General features: G+C 43.3%; 1 protein-coding gene across 7 annotated transcripts in view; it reads left to right on the top strand.

The window, feature by feature from the left end:
- PRKCH (protein kinase C eta) overlaps positions 1–23997 on the top strand; it is a 233293-nt gene that overhangs the window by 171041 nt on the left and 38255 nt on the right. For 2 of the 7 annotated variants that reach the window (XM_077941097.1, XM_077941099.1), the window contains exon 11: positions 6424–6465. The exons of 3 other annotated variants lie outside the window; for them this stretch is intronic. In XM_077941097.1, the coding sequence (XP_077797223.1) occupies positions 6424–6465 (42 nt within the window). Of the gene's footprint in view, positions 1–3230; positions 4633–6423; positions 6466–9720; positions 9844–23997 lie in introns of those variants that run through there. 2 more of the 7 variants (XR_013396298.1, XM_077941100.1) reach the window with 2 other exon arrangements.

The following is a 23997-nucleotide window of genomic DNA, read 5'->3' on the forward strand; positions in this document are numbered from 1 at the left end:
TCTTAGTCCTTTTTGGTGATAGGACCACTTCAGTTCCTGAAAATAAGGTAGAGGGGGCAAAAGCAATTCAGTCTTATCTCAAGTTTTCTTGAATCCTCAGAGGCTTTGAGTTGGGCCGAGCGGCGAGCTTGCTTTCCTGCATTGGATGTTACTGCCCCTCAGTCTCCTTGTCTCATTTGTCTCAAAATAGGGTGGGTAGACACTGTAACTTGATGTGGTTTCTGGTGAAGCAGTGTCAGCCCCCATCTTGACAAATTTTATTTCAATTCATGGTATCTGGGATTCGATTCTGAGAATTGATTTTAATTTACTCTTGGACTGGAATCCCATGTTCAGGCTCTAACTGATATGGTTGACTTTGAAGGGAACACATTTAATTAGGATAGATTCAAATGCTATTTTTATCCCGTGGATTTATTTCACAGGATAATTTAATTCCATTCAGTATACTGGCTGGGAACACAGTCTTAAGGATAAGACTTTGAAAGCCAAGTCCTTGGCTTTACACACAGTAAAGGGCACATTTAGGTCACAGAGGGTGTGGATTTGATACAAGAGCCCAGTGAGAAACCTGGGAGTATCAGACAGCCTCGTTTATCATACGTGTCCCAGAAAGCCCTTTATCAGAGCTAAAAAATAATCTCCTCAGAAGATGCCTCTGACCTATCCAAATAGAGCTGTTGTTTGTTTGTTTGGGTTCTTTGAGGGAAGGGAGGGAGAGAGGTGTTTATTTTCCAGCAAATAAAAGATAATACTATGTGCAAGTCACTGTTAAAGAAGGCTTCAGAAGGTAGTACCTTAGGCTCCTCTGACATAAATTTCTTCTTTAGCTGCCTGTGCCTATGCAAGAGGACACAGACCAGTAATGTTTGCACGCGTTCCGACTTGTGTTGTGACCCTGATTCTCAGATGTATTCACTTGTATCTTGTGGAGGAACAAAAGGCCAGTTCCTGGGAGACTCAGCAAGGGAAGGGCCTGCCCCTCTGCCTTTGGTTGGAAGGTCTGGAACCTGCTGTGGCCCAGAAACCAAGAAGAGTAGGCTGGGAAGGAGGCAGTCACCAAGTCAGTTCTCCTAAGGGGAAAAAAAGACTATTCATTCTTTTGTCCTGGGCTTCTTGGCCAATTGGGAGGCCAGACAGCGCTCATGAATAATTTACTCGTGGTGTTGACTTTTTTCCAGAGTCAAGCCCTACAGAAAAGTTAGGGAAACAGGCCGGGCGCGGTGGCTCAAGCCTGTAATCCCAGCACTTTGGGAGGCCGAGACGGGCGGATCACGAGGTCAGGAGATCGAGACCATCCTGGCTAACACGGTGAAACCCCGTCTCTACTAAAAAATACAAAAAACTAGGCGGGCGAGGTGGCGGGCGCCTATAGTCCCAGCTACTCGGGAGTCTGAGGCAGGAGAATGGCGTTAACCCGGGAGGTGGAGCTTGCAGTGAGCTGAGATCCGGCCACTGCACTCCAGCCTGGGCGACAGAGTGAGACTCCGCCTCAAAAAAAAAAAAAAAAAAGTTAGGGAAACAAAGGGGCATGCATCCCATTGACCAAACATCTTTCAGCGTGTTTCATCAACTGTATTAAAGGGAAACTCAGCTGTCGTTGACATTTCAACCCCAAACTCCTAAAGCCAGCCAGCACACATTTGATTTGCTGTTTTTGACGAAGTGTGGAATACTGTATCTGAAATATGTTGGGTGAGGAATAGTTTATAGAAGGGCACAGTTTAAATTTCACTTCCTCCTCACCATGTTACGCTTGGGCACATAGCACTTTCCAGCACAGGCTTTTCAACTCGTGAGTCTGACTGCTTTGTGCCTTATGCAGTTGTTGGCATGCTGGGTGCGTGGTAATTAGTGTTTACCCCAAAAGCTGCAAATGCTTCCCGTGGTATTTCGCCATCCCATTTTGCAGATGTGGCCCACAGAGGAAGCTTTTGCCCCACAGAGGCTGACTGCCAACCCTAACATGCTGCGTTCTACTCCCATGATTACATGGCACATTAACTTTTCAACTTTGAGCTGCTGATTTCTCCTCAAATTGAGAGAAAAATGTCTACTTAATTTGACTCTTTTAAAAATTCAGAATTTGGGAAGAGTAACAATCTCATTCCCAAGATTAAGCCCTGTTAAGCTAGTCTCTGAACATAGTTGAGGTATCGGTGAATATACCAATTGCCAACATCATCTAGCTCTTGTTTCTCAAGGTTCATGAGGGTCCACAGGTGCCTCGCTGACTCCGGATAACTCAGCTTGGCGTAGCCTTGCTTGGCAAGTGGCCTTGTCTGTGAGCATCACTTCCTGGTCTAAGAATTCACAAGTGATCTGTTTCCAAATGAATTTGTGTGTTGGGGACAGGCACAGTGGCCTATGCCTATAATCCCAGCACTTTGTGAGGCCAAGGTGGGCAGATCTGTTGAGTCTAGGAGTTCAAGACCAGCCTGGGCAACATGAGGAGACCCTGTCTCTATAAAAAATACAAAAATTAGGTGGGCATGGTGGTGCACACCTGTGTAGTCCCAGCTACTCGGGAGGCTAAGATGGGAGGATCACTTGAGCCCAGGAGGTGTAGGTTGCAGTGAGCTGAAATTGCGCCATTGCACTCCAGCCTGGGTGTCAGAGTGAGACCCTGTCTCAAAAAAACAAACAAACAAAACAAAAAATTGTGGCCAGTGATGGATTTTACATGCACGAGTTAGTGTACGCTCGCTCTCTCTCTCTGCATTTCTTCCCCTCTGGAAAACTGTGGCAATCTCTCTCTGATTCCCACCTCCTGGGGCCTCTCTTACTCCTCAGTATTTCTTATCAGCAGACTTTGAGTCCCCCAGATGTCTTTCATTTGAGCCTGAAATTTTGGGCTCTTACTGTCACCTCACCTCTGTTGGAATTCAGTTCTGTATTTGTATTCATTCTACTCATTCCAGTGAGGAAAATCTTTTTAGATAAAGATGAAAGTAAAATTTAACAACTCTGGTTTCCCTTTGTCATCTGCTAACGTTACTCCTTCTGCTGCAAGAAGTAGGTCTCTTCTCTGTTGATCTGCATACCGCAGAGACTGCTACAAATTGTCATTTGTCGTTTGTACAGTCCTTGTTTATTCAGTACATGCCAGCCATGGGAATGCTCAGCATGTTAGTCACTTTCACATCAGACTTTGGCTGTGAGCCGTCACCTGGGACTGATACTGGCTCTTTGAGCTTTTTAGTCATATGCTTGTCTCCTCTCTTACTTAGCTTGTCATGCCTTGCTGTGCCATGATGGCCTCCTTCAGTGACTGCTCTTCAACTCTCACCAGAAAGTGACCACCATTCCTGACTCCCAAGATCCTTCTTCAAGGGTATGATGGAGAGCTCAGAGCTTTCCAGCTGATTAGAGTAGCTCAGCGTTTCCCTCAAATGGAGTCTTCCCTTTCCCCATAGTGAAACTCATCAGCCACTGTTCTGCGCCCTTGCACGGCCTCTGGAGATCTTTTAACAAGTATTTGTTGAGCGTCAAACCTCTGCCAAGGATATGGATGTACTGATGAGCAAAAACAAAAATACTCGCCAGTGGAGGGTATGATCCAGTGAGGGAGAAAGATGTCGATCAAATGATTATACCAATAAAAAGTAGCAACCATGACCAGTGCTATGAAGAGGAGAAATACAATGCAATGAATGAGAACGTAGAATAGGGTGATTCTACCCAGTTAGGGAAAGACGGAAGATTTTTATAAGGAAGTGACTCTTGAGCTGAGGTCACAGTAAAGAGGGAAGGAAGGAGCATTTGAGACAGAAGAAACAGCAAACGCAGATAGATGCCCAGTAACAGGAAGGAGTGTGGCAAGGTCAGGGGTTTTTAGAGCAGGCCAGCCTGGCTGGAGTCTAGGAAGCCCATCTTACCTCACTTGGCATTTTATTATCCTACAGTGTTCAGTCAGCTGATCACTCCAAGATTTTATTAGACACTCCTTGTAAATAATTTATTTGAAGGTTAGGTAAGGCCGGTCATGTTACCAGTCCCTGGAGGAGCCATCTATTTACAGTGAGTTCCCTGTGTCTAGGTCTGTGCATTTATACTCAACAATGGGTTTATAAAATATTAGAGCCAGAGGAGACCTCAAAGGTTGCTAAGGGCCAAGCTCTCTTTTACAGATGAGGAACTTCAGATCTGAAACGTCCAAAAATTGTTTCTCGTAGTGGATATTCTCTTCGGATGACTCATCTGCTGTTTGCTCTCCATCTCCAGGAAAACAAAAGTATGGCTAGAAAATTTTGTTTCAGCCTTCAACTTAGAGCTGACATGAAGAGCGAATCAAGACATTTTGAGGCATTCAACCCTGTTTACTCCATTGCAGTGAGGAAAATCCAGTCGAGATCAGAACGTATCTCCTGAGCTGCCACTTAGTGCCAGATGTTGCGTTAGGAGGTGTAGATACAAGATGAGTAGATGTAATGTCTGCGCTTTGAGGCGCTTTCTGTGGGGTAAGAGAGATAACCATTAATAAGTCATGGCAGCTGGGTTCCAAAACTGGAGCTTGCCCAGGGTATTTTAGGAGCAGAGAGAATGGCCACTTGCCCTGAGATGGATGTTCAGGCAAACTTCCTGGAGGAGGTGAGGCCTGAGCTGAGTGTGAAGAGTTAAAAGTTAAACAAAGATAAGGAGGGTGTTTAGGTAGGGGAGCCAGTTTGAGCAAAGCAGAGAAGTGTGGTGAATGTGTAGTTAAAGTGGAAAACAGCAGGAACTTTGGTAGCACTAGAGCCTGAAGTTTGAGGCATGGGAAAAGGGCAGGCTAGAGGAGGCAGCAGAAATGAAGTGTTAAGCACTTACTGTTCTTGAGATGTTTGAATTCTGGGTCACTTAGGACTTGGCTCCGTTGCCTATCACAGGAAACATAAAAATGACAGTGGCGTAAGCCAGATGAACAGTGCTCTCTCATGTGAAGAGTCTGGAGGTAGGTAGTCCAGCCCCGCCATGGAAGCTCCATGGATTCATTTTGCAACCCAGATTTCTGTGCTTTCTGTTCTGCTGAAGACAGGGTCACCTCCTTGTCTAAATGGTTGCTGAAGAACTAGGAATCATCTCTCTATTCCAGTTCCATGTAGTAAGAAGGGCCAGAGGCGTTCCTCCTAACTGAGTCAGCTCCCTTTAAGGGGTCTCCTGGAATTCCACACAGTACTGACCATGGAATTGGCCAGAACTTGATCGTATGGCTGCATCTAGCTCCAGTGAAGGCCAAGAAATACAGTATTGCAAGTGGCCATGTTCCAGCTAAAAATCAGCATTCCATTATTAAGAAGGGAGAGAATCATTATTTGATAGAAAACTTGCCGTGTCAGACACAAATTCCATGCCAGGGAGTCTGGGCTTTATGGAGCAGGTAACCTTTGAAGAATTCTCGGCAGGTTTTATGACATGAGTGGGCTTATATTTTACATTTATGTGCGGGCAGGGGGCATGGCATGTGTGGACATATGCATGGTAAGTAGCAGCCAGGTTGCAGGCGAGAGGTTCATTTTGAGGCAGTTTCTGTGTTCCAAGTAACAAGATAATGAGGACCTGAACTAAGACAGTGATGGTACAGCTGATGAGAAAGGCATAAGAGATAATAGCAAGTAAAGCTGATAGGACTTAATATTTGGGTGGATTCAGGGTAAAAAAGAAACCGGAAATCATTTCCAGGTGTTTAGCTAGAAGGTTGAGTGGATGGCAGTACCATTAGCTAGGAGAGATCATGTGCCTGGGAAGAAGTCTAGGCAAAAGAGGAAGAAGTTTTAGAAAGGTTGTATGACAGCTACCTGAGGCATTCTCCAGTGGAGATGCTCCGTGGGCAGGGGGATAGGAGTCTGAAGCTCAGTGAAGAGGATGGACTGAAATTAAATATTTGTAAGTCATCAGGACATAGCTGTTAGTTGAGACCACGAGACTGGATGAGATCACCCAATAGGAGTCTCTTAAATGGAACAGTGCGAGTCAAGGACAGAACCCTGGGGAACCAGACTCCATTAGAAATCTGCCTAAATTTGGCTCCAGGGTTATAGAAACAATTGGTATGTTCATCATTTAGAGTAAGTATCCCCAAAGTGCCAGTCTATTAGAAATATAATTCCATAAAAGTGTAGAAAAAGATCACTTACTTTAAAGTATGTGTGTGATGCTGCATGTATTCTTCCTACTGAAAGAATGCTGGACGTGGTTTTCAGAAGCCCTGCATGCTAGACCCAGCCCTGGTCCTGGGGATGTGGACAGGTTGCTGAATGCCCCTAGCCCTTTGGCCCATCTGTACAGTGGGGGTGCCATTGACACAGCTTCCTAGCAGGGTCCTTGTAAAACTCAAATCAGATGGAAGTGCAAATGCAAATGCTTTTTGGAACATGCCATGTCAATGTAAGAGGTTATCTTTGCATATGTGCTGTCACCTGATTTGGGATTTCTTTGTATCCATAGGCATAGGCAGCAATTATCCTCAAGACACTGCCTGAATAACAGGTAATTCTTCATAGAAATTGGAGTTTTAGCTTGTAAAAATCAACCTTTTGAAGACTAGTCTCTGTAGTAAACTAACTCTGGTCATGCTTTTCTTTGAAACCAAATCATTTTCTCTGTATTTCCACAATATTTTGAAATGGCAAGTGATTGATATACTTACCACGTACTTACCGTAAACCCTTGAGATAATTTTTTTAGGAAGTCCTAGGGCATATGTGACAGTTGGTACAACCTGAAGACTAGACTCTGGCATTTTGTTTCAATTTCAACAGTTTCTAATGTTTAGGGGAAGCAGTTGACCTCATTTTGAGTTTACGCCTTCTGGTATTAAAGCAGATGTTTGATGGTTAATTTGAGAGGAGATTCAAGAACTTTTTCAGACCATTAGTGGGGTGAACATCCTGAGGGTGTAATCCCAGTAATGCAGTTTCTCAAAGGACCCAACTTTATAACAGATAGAAATTTAAGCCCTGGGACACCTTGATCATTTTTCTGTACTTCATATATTAAACCAGAATGCTCATCCTGGTTTGGCATCATCAGGGTTTGGCCTTTTCATCAGTGAAGGCTATTTGGAACTAATTGATAAATGTGTTAGTGGCTTTCACCAGCTAATGAAACCAGGCCACCAGTTTTCCTCTTCTTCCCACCAAATTGACCAAGCAACGAATTGCTTCATTATAATTACAGACAATCTTGGATTTATTTGCTGAGCAAGAAAAATACAGTCATTTAATCTTTATATATTAAGTGAACACAACCATTTGTAAAAAGTAATTGAATTGTACAGTTAAACAAATGTTTATGAAAAGTCGACCCAACGCAAAGCTTTGTCAGGCTCTCAGGGAGTAAAAGAAAAATAAAGGCAGGTCCTGCCCTCGAGCTTGTGGTGTTTGTTCTTTCCGTTAACAAATCATTGTTTTGTTGTTGGGCACTCACTGTGTGCCAGACACTGCTGTGAGCTCTGGAAAAATACAGGAAATAAAACAGACAAAACCCCCTCCTCTCAGGGAGCTTAACTTCTAGCACAAGTAGTTGGACAAAATATAGAAAGAAGACAAAAGTAGGACAAAAGAAGAAAATATATTGAATGTTAGGGTGATTCAGCATGTGGATAAAAGCTTGGTAAGAGCAATATAAAATTCAGGAACAAAGATTTACTGTTTGACATAGAGATTTTTAAAAGCTTCTCTGATAAGGGACATTTGAGCAGATGAACAAAGACCTAAGGATGGGAGGAGACAGCTCCATGTGAACATCTGGGAGAAGAGTGTTCTAGGCCGAGTCCTTGGAGGGAGAGTGTGCAGGGGGATCAAGGAGCAGCAGAGGAACCAGTGGGCTGGAGCAGATGAATTCGGGTGTCATGGGGGTCGAGGGCCCAAACCTTTTTTTTTTCCTTTCCACAACACAGAATGCTAACCACATGTGTTGAGCATTTGTCCTGTAAGGATAGATTCCTCTGTTCAATTGTAGCTTCTGTATGACAACTGTATCCTTATTTTACAGACAAAGGTAAGTGACATTATCCTATATTTGAGGCTCTGGGAAGTGAAAGGACTTGTTCAAGGTAACACAGTATGTGGTGGAATCTACAATGCCACTCCGTGATATCCTTTTGAATCCATGCAGGTGCTGAGTGCCCTCACCCATCAGGCCTTTCCCCACGCATTTTCCTCTGCTTAGAATGCTGCCCCATCTCTTTGCCAAGCTTCCAGCTACTAATCCTTGCAGTCTCAGCTTAGTCATCACCTCCTCTGAGAAGCCTTTCCTGGACTCCCCTACCCTCCGGATTCCATCTAGGTTAGGTGCCCCCTCTGCCCCCATGGCATCCTGTGGAACCCTTCCCTTAGTGCTTTCCATAGGATGTTCCCCTCAGCACGTGGGCTCATGAGGGCAGGGACTGTGACTGTCCAAGCCCACCCCCTAGGACAATGACAGGAGTGTTAGATGTTCTTAGGTGTTCATGGAATTGAACAACGCCTCAAAGTCTATGCTTTTTCTATTTTAAGATGACAGGTTAGGACTGAGAGTACATTATGATTGCTACCATTTCTTGAGCACCTACTATGAGCCAGGCTCTGTTCTGAGCTCTCTGCATTAACCCACCTGCTCCTCATGACAGCTCCTCATGACATGACACTCAGCTTGGGGAGAGCTGCCCATTCCATGATTTTCTCAGAACTCAGAGCAGTCTTTTTAAAATAAAGCCTTCTGAAAAGTTTCTCTGATTGACTGAAAAGCATGTTTGCACATCTGTAATAGTGATGCATTTGCATCCTCATATGTATTTATTTGGATCCATCTTTGATTCTTTCCTTAGAACAGATTCCTGGAAAGGCACACACATTAACGACTTTTAGAGCTGGCATTGTGGATAAGAGCTGGGGCTCCTGAGTAGAATGGACCTTGGTGTTTCCAGTCTTGGTTCTGCCACTTCTCAGTTGTGGGATCTTGATCAGGTTACTTTACCTCTCTAAGCCTCAGTTTCTTCAATGGTAAAATGGAAGTCCTGGAAATACCTGAGAGTAGTTGTTAGAATTAAGTTTGTGGTGTGGAGGTGCATGTAAAGCCTTTAGCCCAGGGCCTGGTATGTAGTACATGCTCAGTGATGTTCACTTTTTAAACATTCTGTCTGCTACCACTTTTGGAAAAAGCATCAAACACATGTTCCAGTGACAGGTATTGGTGCTGTCTTTCTAGTTCCCCTCATAGATCTTAAGTGCACAATTGGATACATTTTGACGTATGTACACACTGTGTAATCCATACTCCAAATACTATACAGAACATTTCTGTCATCCTAGAAAGTTTCTTAGTACCCCTTTCAGTTAGTCCCCAAACACCCCCATAGGCACCCAGTGATTCTGTGTTGATATTGTAGACTGTGGATATCCACATTGAAACTATTGAACTATTGAGTGTCTTGAAAGTAGAATTGCTTCTCAGGAGTGTCCTTTTCAGTATGAGAGGATGGGTTCTTTAAACTGACTACATGAGTGTAATGGCAGTTGTGATCAGAAGAGACTACCCAAAGAAAGATTTCATCCCATCAGTCAGTTTTACTTTCTGTAGAGAAAAATAATTACAGGAGGATAAATACCAAGCACATCAACAGTGGTTGTCTGAGGTAATATAGGTGATTTTTATTTTCTTTTTGATGGTTTTCAAATGTTCTGTATTGAACAAATGTTGTCTTTTTATCATTAAAAAAATGCTATCTTATTTATTTGTTTGTTTGTTTGTTTGTTTATTTAGAGATGGAGTCTCACTCTGTCACCCAGGCTGGAGTATAATGGCTTGATCTCAGCTCACTGCAACCTCTCCTCCTGGGCTCAAGCGATTCTCCTGCCTCAGCCTCCCAAGTGCCTGGGATTGCAGGTGTGCACCACCACACTCAGTTAATTTTTGTATTTTTAGTAGAGATGGGGTTTCACCATGTTGGCCAGGCTAGTCTTAAACTCCTGACCTTAAATGATCCCCTACCTGGGCTTCACAAAGTGCTGGGGTTACAGGCGTGAGCCACTGCACCTGGGCGAAAATGCTATTTTAGAAGTGATCTCATGTGATACTATGTTTTTCAACATGATGTCAGAAATTGGTAACCTGCTGTTTTATCAGTTAAGTTCTGTCAAGCCCCAACCTCATGCTGTGACCACTGCTTGTCTGTAAAACCCAGTTCTATGGAAGTCACAAAGTCATTGTTTTAGTCTGCTCAGGCTGCCATAATAAATACTACAGACTGGATTCCTTGAACAGAAATGTATTTCTCACAGCTCTGGAGACTGGGAATTCCAAGATCTGGGTGCTGGCCAATTTGGTTCCTTGTGAGGGCTCTCTTCCTAACTTTTAGGTGGCTGCCATCTTGCTGTGTTCTCATGTGGTGAGGGGATGGAGAGAGTACAAACTTTCTGGTGTCTCTTCTTATAAGGTCACAAATTCCATCATGAGACCTCACGTTTGTGGCCTCATCTAGCCCCAGTTATTTCCCAAAGGCCCTACCTCCAAATACGATCACATTAGAGCTTAGGGCTTCAACATATGAATTCTGGCAGGACACAAAACATTCAGTCCATCACAGTCATTCATTCATACATGTGTTCAGTGTTTTCTGTTACATTAAGCAATGTGTTTTGAAGCTATTTGGTTTGATAGTGCAAAATCTACCTGGAAATGATTTTAGCCCTCAGGAAAACTGCTCCTGCTACAGTGGAACACACAGTAGACGGGCACGAGAGAAGAGCCACGGATTAGACCTAGGCGTTGTCATGCATTTGGCTCATTAAGCCATGCATGTTAGTCTTGGAGCTCTATTTTGAGGTGTGTTGTGACCAAATCCTTCTCCTAGATCCCAGTACTTAAGCCTGGCAGGAAAAAAAGCTGAGTGCACTGTGGTTTTAGAGTGTACTTTTTGATAATAAATAGTTTGCAGCATGTCCCTGAAAGGGGAATTTTTTCCTTTGTCTTGCAAATGTCAAATTGTACTTTTCTGTAAACTTCCTAAGTACAAATGTAAAGAGGTACAAGTGCCCTGTTGCTCTTTGGTGAAAATGCTCCCACATGATGAATTTCTCAGCTGAGTTGCAAAGAGAAGTTAGTGAAACCTGACAGGCAAACTACCCCACACCCTGGAGAACAGTGTCCTGGGGGTGTCTGGTTTGCTAGATGTGTGGCTGGTGCAGCAATGGGAAGGTGGCGGTTTGACTGCCTGGCCTCTCGCATCTTGCTCCTCCGTTTTTACTGCTCCTCAGACCTCTGGAGTAGCCATGTAAGCCTGCACTTTCGTGTACAGAGTTGCTGGTCTACCCTGCTCTTGGCATTTGCATCAAAATTTACTGTGTTCCACTGACAAAATTCTAGAATCTTGAAGTTGGAATGGAGTTCAAAGTTGTATACCCCTCTTCTTTCAAAGCGTGAATATCTAACATCTGCCATACAGTCATTTTTTTTCTGTACTTAAATGCCTATGGGCAAAGAGGAACTTGCTTCCTCCATTTTCAGGGATCTACGACTTTTGGAAATTTCACCTTTCTGTTGACTCAAACAGTGTTTCCCGGTAGCTTCAGTTCACTGGTTCTGGACCACCTATAAGGGGTAGACTTAAAAAATACAACTCTCTTACAAGAAAGCTGTGGAGATATGTGACGTCAGTCTGGGCCTCCCAATCTAGTTTACCTGTCAACGAAGGAAATGCTATTAGCCTGATAGTTGCTCATTCTGGCTGTTTCTTCAGGATTACTGTTTTCTCAGTAATCCATAAACCATCCATGTTATGCATTCTAGATGCTTGGGTCAGTATCCAGTTGACTTGTCACATTCTTCTCTTATGAAATCAGAACTATCTGAACTAGCAGTTGGCTAACTGAACTGAGTTATGTTATTATAGCTCATGTTACTTCTTTTGGGTAAGACTTGGTCTTTTTTTTGAGACAGGGTCTCCCTCTGTTGCCCAGGCTGGAGTGCAGTGGTGCAATCACAGCTCACTGCAGCCTGGACCTCCTGGACTCAAACCATCCTCCCACCTCAGCCTCCCAAGTATCTGGGACTACAAGTGCGTGCCAGCACATCCAGCTAATTTTTGTAATATTTTTAGAGATGGGGTCTCACTGTGTTGCCCAGGCTGGTCTGGAACTCCTGGGCTCAAGCACCCCTCCAACAGGGGCCTCCTAAAGTGCTGGGATTGCAGCGTGAGCCACCATGCCTGTCCTTGGTCTTTAATTGGATATTGTTGATGCTGACTATAGAGTAGCAAGCATGGTAGAAAGTTAATTGGTGTGGTGATCTCAAAAAAGGGTATTTAAAGTTTCCTGTTGTGAGGATTTCAGGAATTTAATCCCTGCATCTATCTGAGAGTATAGCTTCAGCCTCTACATGCACATGAAAATAGAGAAGGTAGTCATAAATCCCGGAACTAAGGATCTCTGTGCACAGCCCACTCTGCAAAGTGGATATTTTCCTCTCAGGTCAATCTGTGACTTGCCCAAGGGTGAATTACCAAAGATGAAACACGGGCTGAGCACAGGGGTGGGAATGGGGGAGACAAGGACATCACTTTTGGATATGTCAAAGTAGAGGTACCTCTGGAACTCCTTCAAATGGTCCATGTCAAAGTTGTAAATACCCAGCTAATGTTTAAGATTGTGGCCACAGACTCAGGTTGATTGCATGGAATAGCATGAAAATGAGACAGTATTGGCTTACAGTTAAGAACAAGGCTTTGAAGTCATGCTTAGATTTAAAACTTACCCCTACAGTGTACTATAATTCTGTGATACTGTACAAACTCTTTAATTCTCTAAGTCTCAGTTTCTTCATCTACATGAGGATGACAGTACTATCTATTCCATGGGGTTACTGTGAAAATTAATTCATGTGGCTTGCTTATTCCAGTGTCTGACATCAGTGAATCCTCCATATACATTATCAGTTGTTAAGAAGAAGAGTGATCCAGGGGAGGAAATTAAACAATGAATTTACTTGAAAGACAGATTCCATAAGGAAATTGTTGAATAAATTATGGTTATACCCATACTGTGGAAAATTTTGCAACAATTAAAAGAAATAATACATTAGATCTACATATATTGACCTGGATGGTTTGTCCCTGATAGACAAATAAATGAAAAAAAGAAAGAGGGGTGTGTGCTTATTTTAATCCCATTAAAAGTAGTAGCAAAAGCCATCTGAACAAAGACATGTATGTGGGGAAAGTTGTAGAACAGAAACAAAAGTTTGAGATGGGTTGAGTGGTTATTAATTTTTCATTATGTATCTTATATTGTCTGATTGTGGTGAGAATGTGTTAACTTTTTTGAGGATAAAATTTTTAAAAGGAAATAAGCCAAAGGACTGAGTGGTGGGTCGTGGAAGAAGAGAAATCAGCCAGCGAGGTGTGAGAGGCAGTAGATGGGCAGGGAAGAGACGTATGCAGGACAATACAGCATTAAACACCAAGCATCTCATACGTTTCCTCATTTGTCATGGCTACGTAAGGGCTTATATCTTGAGCTCTTCTTGTTCGTTTCATTTGTTATCCCTCAATTTCTGGCACAGGGCATGGCAATATTTCTTTTTTCTTGTCTTCATTTCTGTTTTATTTCTAGCAACTGAGCCAACATTTGTCTGCAGGAATTCATGGTGGGGAGATAAATGATAAGAAGATGGGTGGAAACACAGTATCATTTATTGACTAAAGAGCAATGTCACTTTAATTTAATTGTAAAATGTAAATTAATGCATATACATAAAAAGGACATTTTTAGCTCTTCTAAAATGATTACAGTGAATGCTAAATTCTCTTCATACCCTTGTACCCAGCCTCTCAATTCCTCTTCCTCGAGACATGTCCTTACATGTCCTTCCAGAAATGGTCTATGCATATGCAAGCTCTGCATTTGAATGTCTCCTGTTGAAAAACAAATGGTGGTATATTATCTACTTGAAGAACAGAGATTTTTTTCCCTAAGTCTTTAGAGAGATGAAATCTAAACCCTTAAAAAAAAGTAATAGGTAGGCAATCTTTTCTTTTTTTCTTTTTCTTTTTCTTTTTTTTTTTTTTTTTGAGATGGAGTCTCATTCTGTCACTCAGGCTGGAGTGCAATGGCATGGTCTTCACTCACTGCAACCTCCGCCTCCCGGGTTCAAGTGATTCTCCTACCTCAGCCTCCTGAGTAGCTGGGACTACAGGCACATGCCACCACACCCGGCTAATTTTTGCATTTTTAGTAGAGATGGGTTTCACTATGTTGGCCAGGGTAGTCTCTAACTCCTGACCTCGTGATCTGCATGCCTCAGTCTTCCAAAGTGCTGGAATTACAGACGTGAGCCACCACGCCCAGCCAATCTTTTCTTTTATCAGAAGGGCCTGTGGGTGACAGTTCAAGTCCTGTAAATAATTCTGCTATCTCTTGTTGGAGAAACTGCTAGTTTTTTCAGATCATGCAACAGTCTTATAAATGTTTATTGCAGTTACAAGCTACAAAGAAAGATTTTTTCCGGTACTACTGCTCCAGGTAGAGCAGTTGCACCGGTCATTATTTATAACTGGATTAAAGAGTAGCAGCACATACTTCTACCGTGGTTATAGAGTGCCTTCTCTTGTGCAGAGTGGAGTGCTTATTCACCAGGGAGTTCTCAAACACCTTTCTCTATAGGCACTGTCCCAAATGCTGTCAAGAGAGAAAAAATTAAAAATGAGCTCCTGCCCTCTAAGAGCAGGTGGGAGCAGCCCCAAATCTTGCAAATGAAGCAAGAGGGGGTATTCAGTCTTTAATCCAAGCAGCTAGAAGCTTGCCTCTCCCAAGTTCACCCAGTGAGGATTTTAACACTCCTTTGACAAAGAAATGGGGCCGAGCAGCAGAGGAAGGCAGGTGACACCGAGTCATGAAATTCACCCTTTCGAGCCCTTCCTGGGGGATCTGTGGCTCTTGGGTTGATTCTTGAAGGAAAGGGATGAATGAAGGAGAGGAAGGGAAGCAGGCTTTTATGTATTTATTTATTTATTTATTTATTTTTAAATTTTTATTTTTTTTAATTTTATTTTATTTTATTTTTTTTGACTCCTACACAGAAGATGGAATTGAGAAAAATACACTGTGGCAGTGAAATCAACTTACAAAACTGAGGAGGAAAATTTTGACAAAAGCAAACCCAAAATCTGATTACTGTGGGGCTGTCCATTTTATTGCTGCACCAGGGAGCAGGGTAGATACTATTTTGGCCTAAAGAACACTGAAATTTTGTTTTCTCATTTGCAAACAGACAGGTTCAAACTCGTCAGAAGCCGTAACTGAGTTTCCTTGTGACTGATTTGTATGTGTGTTAGTGGTTTGGTTTTTTTTTTTTTTCCTGTAAGAATCTGGTTGAGTAATTCAGAAGGTTAAAAAACAACAAAACAGAAATAAGTGAGAAAAGTTAACTGAGGTCTGCCACATATGCCGGGAAGGTGCCCACAGACTGGCAGAATCTGTGCAGTCTTTGTCTGCTTCTGCCTATGCAAATACTAAGCCGCACTCAACAGAGCTTGAGCGTTGTATCTGTTCAACTGCCATTTAAGAAATAGGACTCTGTTCTCGACAGCTTATTCCTTGGGGTTTCAGAATGTAAAATATGAAGTGTGTATAATCACAGGCCAGGTTCCCAGCATTTCTCGGCATTTCAGCTTTGGCAGCAGGAATGGGAAAAACTGAAGGTTTTATGGCCAGGAAGGCTGAGTGTAATCTTTGTTCTGTGGCGCTAGGAAAGGAAGTGAGTCTGTTACAAAGCGCTTTACCTCTGAAGCATGGCTCAGGGGCAGCTGTGCTTTGTGCCATATATTCTGTTTTCATAAAAAGAAGGAGGTAGAGTCGAGGGCTTACCATGCAGAGTATTTTCACAATATCTCACTTGATATATCATCCAGGGAAAGTGACCTGTGTTATACTTTGTGTTTTAAGATTTAACTCTAGAATCAAAAACTTACCGGAGAAGCTCAAGATACTTTACTTTGCAAGAATTAATTCTCAATATAAAAACTCATCAGAGTTCAAGATAAGAAGAGTTCAATAAACAACACATTTTAAATGGAAGAATTATTTTTAAAATTGTTTTAACTTTGAATGAGCTTAGATTAACTTACCTGGTGCAGAGGTAGGTCAGACCCCATGTCATCATTTGCCCAGAAAAGTCCAAATTTGCTCCCATAATCCCCCTTCATGACCCCTTTTACTCTCAGAGGCCCATTTTTTTAATTGGGGTGTTTTTTGTTTTTTTTTTTCTTGAGACAGTCATGCTCTGTTGCCCAGACTGGAGTGCAGTGGTACTCCACTGCAACCTCCACCTCCTGGGTTCAAGCCATTTTCCTGCCTCAGCCTCCCAGGTAGCTGGGATTACAGGTGCTCACCACCATGCCCGGCTAATTTTTGTTATTTTTAGTAGAGATGGGGGGGGGTCTCACCATATTGGCCAGGCTGGTCTTGAACTCCTGAATTCCAGTCATCTACTCACCTCGGCCTTCGCAAGTGCTGGGAGTAGAGGCATGAGCCACCGCACCTGGCCATCTGAGGCCCATTTTGGACGGTACACTGCATGGTCATCCTACAAAGGGGTATCTGCATTTCTACTTTTTTTTCTTTAAGATGGTAGAACCAAACCAAAAAGGGTGTTTTTACAAATTGAGAGGGGTCCCTCTGTAGGACGGGAATTTCTCCAGCATTTTCCTTTGATGGAGTATTCTCCTCTCATTCAGAAATTGGAAATTTAGTAACTAAAGCATTAGGAACAGATTTTTTTTTTTTAACATCAGTCACTACCTTAGTTTCAAAGACACATTGGGGGAAATTGCCTTTCCTTTATGCCTCTTGTTTTATGTCCTTTATGTATGACATTAATATATTTACATGAGGTATAAATTTGTCTGTAGCCATAACTTCATGGGTTTGCATTCATTTATTAATCCATCCATGCATTCAGTCATTTATTTACTCATTCAACAAATGTTCATTGAGACCTATTTTTTGCGTAGGGATATAGCAGTGACCACAATAGGCCACTCACTGCCCACAGGAAGGAGGCATTCTAGCGTAAGCACACAAACAAGTAAAAGTAATTACCAATTGTGAAAGTTACATGGAAGGAAATAAGTGAGCTTTTATTTGTGGTTTTATTTCATAGAGCTGAAGGAAGTGAAGAGACAGATACCTTTCTCCCCACTTCTTTCACTGTTGAATGTCTAAAGTGTTTCTTACTCCGTTTGGACTACTGTGACAGAACACTATAGATTGAGTGGCTTATAAACAACAGAAGATTATTTCTCACTGCTCTAGAGGCTGGAAAATGCAAGGTCAAGGTACCAGCAGATTTGGTGTCAGGTGAGGGCCTGCTTCTTGGTTCGTGGATAGCTGCCTTCTCGCTGTGTCTTCACATGGTGGAAGCAGTGAGAGAGCTCCCTAGAATTTGATTTCTTTTCTTTTCTTTTCTTTTCTTTTTTTTTTTTCCGAGATAGAGTCTTGCTCTGTCACCCAGGTTGGAGTGCAATGGTATGATCTCGGCTCACTGCAACCTCCACCTGCTAAGTTCAAGTGATTCTCCTGCCTCAGCCTCCTGAGTAGCTGGGATTACAGGCATGCGCCACCACGCCTGGCTAATTTTGTATTTTTAGTAGAGACGGGGTTTCTCCATGTTGGTCAGGCTGGTCTCGAACTCCTGACCTCAGGTGATCCACCCGCCTCGGCCTCCTTAAGTGCTGGGATTACGAGCATGAGCCACCTCACCCAGCCGGATTTCTTTTCTAAGGGCACTAATCCCATTCACAAGGGCTTTACCTTCATGACCTAGCCACCTCCCAAAGGACCCACCTCCAAATACAGTCACATTGAAGGTTAAGTTTCAACATACCAATTTTGGGGATACATAAACATTCAATCTATAACAGTATTTTTTCTGGGGTTTCAAACTCAAATACCTTCAGAGTGGAGGCCAATGAGGACACTCCTGTCTCACGGTTCTAAGCAGAGGGGACTGGCATATCCATTCACCTAAAGCTCAGTTAAGAAAGGTGAGGAGCCCCAGGCCAGACCCGCAGGAAGTGTCCTCAGGTTGCATTTGGCTCTGGTCATGCATTCACTTTTTCCAGAGTCCTCAGGTATACTTTAGTTCCACATCAACGCCTGCCAGGCCTGGTTCAGTCCTACATTTCAATAGGTCCCCTTGTGGGTCTCAGAGAAAAAGAGAACAGCGTTAGAATTTTACTACCACGGTGAGTTTTTCCACTTCACTTTGGAAACATTGAGCTATTCCTACGCAGTTTGGATGACAGAAATACTGTGCTCAGTGTAATCTACTGGAAAATCTGAGTGCTTGGGAAAATGTCAGGAATACTGTCTTTTGTCATGGAATTTCTCCGTATTGCAGCGGTACTTCAGTGTGAGTCAGCAGGAGGAACTTCGGTGCACCAAGCAGGCCTCACGTCAGTGGGGCTGCACGTCCCAGCTCTGATTGAAGTCGGGGGGTGGGTAAGTGGTGTCCCGGCCAGTCCAGGGATGGGGGCTCTTTCTAGTGTGCAGTGCTGGCCTTCCTGAACCAAATGTGAACCCCCCAGGCTCTCCCATGAGTTTCTCTGGAAAGCTCATCTTCTCTTCTTCTTTAGCCAACCCCTCCCCCTGCCACTCTTCCAGAAAGTTTCTCTTCAGACTTCCATGAAGGATGGAAGCAGCCCTGAACCAGCTGCCCTGGGGCTCTTTATTCTCAGGCTCCCAAGTAGAGAAAAAAACCCTAAGAAGCAGGGACCCAGCTGCCTGATCTTCCCTATGGTCACAAAGTGGCTCTTCCTGAACCGGCATTTAATGAAATAGTGTGGAACAGTAAGAAAGCTCCTACAGGCAGGGGCCCTCCACGAAGCCTCTTCTAAGGCAGTGGGGTCTTCAAATGGAACGACCACAGACTGTTTTCTCTGAAGGTGAATGCACATGTCTAAGCCCTAAACTTCCCTGCTAAAATCATCTTCACTTGGACACCAAAAGCACAGCCAACAAAAGCAAAAATAAGTGAGAGGGAGTATATCAAACTAAAAAGCTGCTGCATAGGACAGGAAACACTTGACAAAATGAAAAGGCAAGCTATGAAATAGGAGAAAATAGTTGCAGATCTGATAAGGGATTAGTATCCAAAGCATATAAGCAACTTGTACAACCCAATAGCAAAAAATAATAATAGTAATAATAACCTGATTAAAATGGACAAAGGACCTGAATAGACATTTCTCCAAAGAAGATATGCACATGGCCAGTAGGTTTATGAAAAGGTGCTCAACATCACTAACCATCTGGGAAATGCAAATGAAAACCACAATGAAATATCACCTTATACGTGTTAGGATGGTTATCAAAAAACCAGAGGACAAGTGTTGGCAAGGGTGTGAAGAAAAGGAAACCCTATGCACTGTTGGTGGAAATGTAAATTGGTGCAGCCACTAAGCAGAAAAATATGGAGGCTCCTCGAAAAAATTACAAATAGAACTATCATATGACCCAGCAATCCCACTCCTGAATCTATAACCAAAGGAACTGGAATCTGGATCTCAGAGATCTCTGCACTCTCATGATCATTGCAGCGTTATTGATGATAGTCAAAATATGGCAACAATCTAAATGTCCTTCTGCAGACAAATAGATAAAGAAAACTTGCTATGGAATATTATTCAGCCTTAAAAAAAGAAGGAAATCCTATCATTCCAGACAGTGTGGATGGGCCTGGAGGAGATTATGCCAAGTGAAATAAGGCAGACCCAGAAAGACAGATACTGCATGATCTCACTCATGTATGAAATCTAAAATAGTCAAATTCATAGAAGCGGGGAGTAGAATGGTGGTTGCCAAGGGTGGTTGGGGGACAGAGAAATGGGAAGATGTCGGTCAAAGGGTACAAAATTTCAGTTATGCAAGATAAATAAGCTCTGGAAATCTAATGTACCACAGAGGGCCTATGATTAACAATGCTGTACTGTATACTTAAAATTTTGCTAAGAGAGTACGTCTTAAGTGCTTTTATCACCAAGAAAAAACACAAAGGAGGCAGGAGGAAACCTTTGAAGATGATGTATAGGTTTATTGCACTGACAGTAGTGATGACTTTAGAGGTATACACCTCTCCAAACACATCAAGTTGCATTCATAAAATATCTACAGCTTTTTGTATGTCAAAGCAGTTATTTTTAAAAATCCTCTTCCTTTTGGTCCCCCAACCTTTAACATGGCAATTGACATGGCAGTTGACATGATAAAAGCTACTGTATTTCCTTGATTCAAAAAAACCACAGATCACAAAATGCCCATGATTGCTGATTTGATTAAAACGACTATACTAGCAGCTGGCAAGTGTTTTTTTTTTTTTTTTTGGCCATTAGTTTTAAGGAACATTCCTGTTTCAGAAGCATCAAAGGGGAGGGAGCAGCACAGCTCATGAATCAAAGCGATGCAGGGATTAGAGTTGTGTTCCTCTCTAGGTAGTGACAGAGGAATTGTTTCCTCTCTAGGCACAGTGACAGAGGGTGGCTTTGTTAACAGTATTATTAAGGCCATCTTACTGACAGCAAAAGGGAAACAAGACAGAGCCTTGATAGTTGGGTAAAATGATCAGTTAAATTTGAAAGTACTTCCTTTTGTATATTCTGGTCTGCAGGAGGAGGATGTATGAAGTCCACTGTGTCAGAAAAGCAGTCAGTCTACCCCTCCCCAGTTTCCGTCTGGGTATCTTTGTGCTCCTGGTCATTTCTTTCCCAGAAATTGGGGGATATGGTCTCAGATTAGAGGAGTGGGTTTGGATGTCCCAATATCACAAATGGTAAAGATGTAAAACATGAATAAGATGGTTGAGTTTATCTTGCATATGAGGCCTTGTGTTGTAAATGGTCTTTCCTTGCTAACTTTCTTGACTCTGTAGATGTATCTTGAAGAGTGAAACATGAGGACACTGTTTTACTCGGTCAGAACCTAGAGTCAAGTTTTTTTCTGTTACTTTCTCAAGACAATGCTACCAATTAGATTTGTATGCATCCCATTTGTCCTCACTTGATTCCCATCCATGTTCTCACTTTCCCCAAGGTGACCATTATTCTGATTAATGTTCATATTCCTGTAATGCATTATTAGCATTGAGTGCTGGGTCTGAGCCAGTCCAAGGTCTGGAGAGCTATGCAGAGACAGAAGTGGACTCCAGAAAGAGGCCCCTGAATCCTGCCATTCCCTCTCCAAGGTACCAGAGTTTGCAGTTTCCAGGAATTGCATTTGATGCAGATTGTAAATTACAGCATAAATATGTATTTGTGTCTTAAATGACGTTTTTAGTTTGGACAATGCCCTTCATCCTATGACTGGCATACTCCAACACACTCATTAGCCCTTTGTTGACTGACACTTTGAAAACATGCAGGCTCAGAGACCATTGTTAAGCCATCCATGGGCTTTGTTTGACCATGAGGGATATTTCTCCACCATTAAGTTACCAGGTTCAACAGGTCCTGAGCACCTGCTTTGTGCTGTTTGCCTCTGAAGATCAAAAGATAAATCAGGATCTTTGCTCTCAGGATTTAGACTACTGGTAATTCCAAACACATATAAATTGACAGTGTAAGATATGGTACCATAAATGCTCAGAGTGAAATGCAAACAGAATACAATGAGAGCTTAGAAAAGGCAACTATGAATGTTGATGGGAGTGGTGGCTCATGCCTGTAATCCCAATACTTTGGGAGGCCAAGGTGGGCAGATCACTTGAGGTCCGGAGTTCGAAACCAGCCCAGCCAACATGGTGAGACTCTGTCTCTACTAAAAATACAAAAATAAATAAATGAAATAAAAACTAGCCAGGCATGGTGGTGGGTTCCTGTAATCCCAGCTACTTGGGAGGCTGAGGCAGGAGGATCACTTGAAACTGGCAGGCAGAGGTTGCAGTAAGCCAAGCTTGCGTCACTGCACTCCAGCCTAGGTGACAGAGTGAGGCTCCATCTCAAAACAAAAGAAAACAAAACAAACTATGGATGCTGACAGAGAGATTCAGTGGAGGCTTTGAAGAGATGACACTTGAGCCTGATATGCAAGTTTTCCATTAACAGTGAAACAGGGAAGTCCATGCTAGGTAGACATAGCAATAGGGACAGAGGCATGGAGGCAGAAAAGCATCCTGTGCTAAGGAATCATGAGGACTCCTTATGACCAGAGGGCCAGAGCCTGGGAAGGAGCAGGGCAGAGGTGGCAACTGAGTTAGGTGGGGGTGAGAACCTGGAAGGTTTTGAATGTTGGGCTAGGAAGTGTGGGCTTTATTTGCCTTTCAACAGAAGCCATCAGAGGTTTTTGAGAAAGAGACTAACAGGAAATAAATGCAGTGTGTTAGAGTACAGAGGAGTGAGCCTGGAAGCCAGAAGTTCAAGTAGGAGGTCTTCTCATAGGTCAGGCAAGAAACAGTCACAGCTTGGGGCAAGCCAGTAATGGTGGGAAGAGAAAGGAAAAGAGGGGGAGCGATTCACATCGAAGGGAGTCCAGTGATGTGAATGGGGGACCAAGGAGTAGGCATTAAAGATGACTCCAAGATTTCCAGTGAAGGAACTTTTAACTGAGTAGGGACAGCAACAGAGTGCAGTTTAGTTTTTATTTTTTTGTGTTTGAAGAAACACTTCTGGTAGTTTTGCCCATAAAGCAGTTAGAGATGTAGGCCTGGCACTCCAGAGAGAGGTGTCGGGATAGAGATTTAGATTGGGGAGCCATCTGTCTAGGGGAATACTTGAACTCATGGGATTCAACTGCACAGGTAGAGTGCCAGGCAGGGCAACTGTGCACAACTGGGCAGATCGGGCCCTAAACAACTCTAGGGAGTGCCACTGCATCCTAGTCATCGTAGATTTGTGTAATGACAATGAATTTTCTGGCAGATGGCAGTCAGATGTCTTGAGAAAGGGGCACCTTTTTCTAATTGCACAAAGGTACCATATGGTGTGGCAGGAATGCTGGAATTAAACCCAGGCAGGAGCCAAGAACAGAACCTTAGGGAACCACCTATCCTTATAAGGGAGGGTGGAGGAGGAGGAGCCTCCAGAGGAGACACTTAAGAGTGATGAGAGACTTAGGTAGGATTTAAGTTTGTGGTTGCCTCCAATTTGCCTGAAAATAGAGTCACCACACAGTGAATTCTAATCTTACTTTGGTTTAATGACTCAAGTAGAGCCTCTGCTCGTATTATCCATCAGTTCTTCCTTTTCATATAGCCGGTGAGTTTTCCTTGGCACTAGCAAGTGGGATAATTAACTGTCTCCATTTGGTTGGGATGTAGAATTATTAAACCTGTGGTTCTGCTCTTGAGAGCCAATGCCTGGCAGGTGACCGTGGTCCAGGGCGAATACATGTTGCAGAGCCTCCTTTAGAAGGCCCACTGCAGAGCCTGCCTGGGGGGCTCCTAGGAGGGCAAAGGGCACCCTTCCAGGCCACTCACCTGTCACACCTGGCTCCAGCCTGCTAGAGGCAGCCCCCGACCCAGAACTGCCAGAGCCTCTCAGATGGCTCCAAGTCCTCACCTCTGAGGGCCTGGCAGGGTGAAGGAAGCTCCTTGCCTCCTGAACCACATAAGAAAGAAAAGGCATTCCCAGAGCCATAGCTTGGAGGCTTGGCTCTTTTATGGCATAAACTACAAAGGCACACAGCCTCCCCAGTGTGTGCCAATAAGATGGCACAAATGCTTCTTGCGAAAGAGAAAGCTTGTGCCCCGCCTTGGCACATGATCCTCTGCCCACACACACTTGTCATTGCTGCTTCCTGGCGCTTGTGACCTCCTTTGCATCAGTGGAAAGTTACAGGAGGAGAGATAGCACCACCTTCCTAGTCAGGAACGTGTCACGCAACCCAGATCAAAAACTTCAAGTTCACTTCTGTGTCGACGGGATCCAGGCTCTGTGGGCAGATAGAACATTGTATGGAAAGGCTGTAAAACTCAGAGTGAAACTGCAGTTTTTATCAGAGTGGCTGGCACTCTAGCTTATTTAAACCTAGATCAGACAGTTGAAATGTTCTACTT

This window comes from Macaca mulatta, chromosome 7 (genome assembly GCF_049350105.2).
Source record: "Macaca mulatta isolate MMU2019108-1 chromosome 7, T2T-MMU8v2.0, whole genome shotgun sequence".
NCBI classification, from domain to species: Eukaryota; Metazoa; Chordata; class Mammalia; order Primates; family Cercopithecidae; genus Macaca; species Macaca mulatta.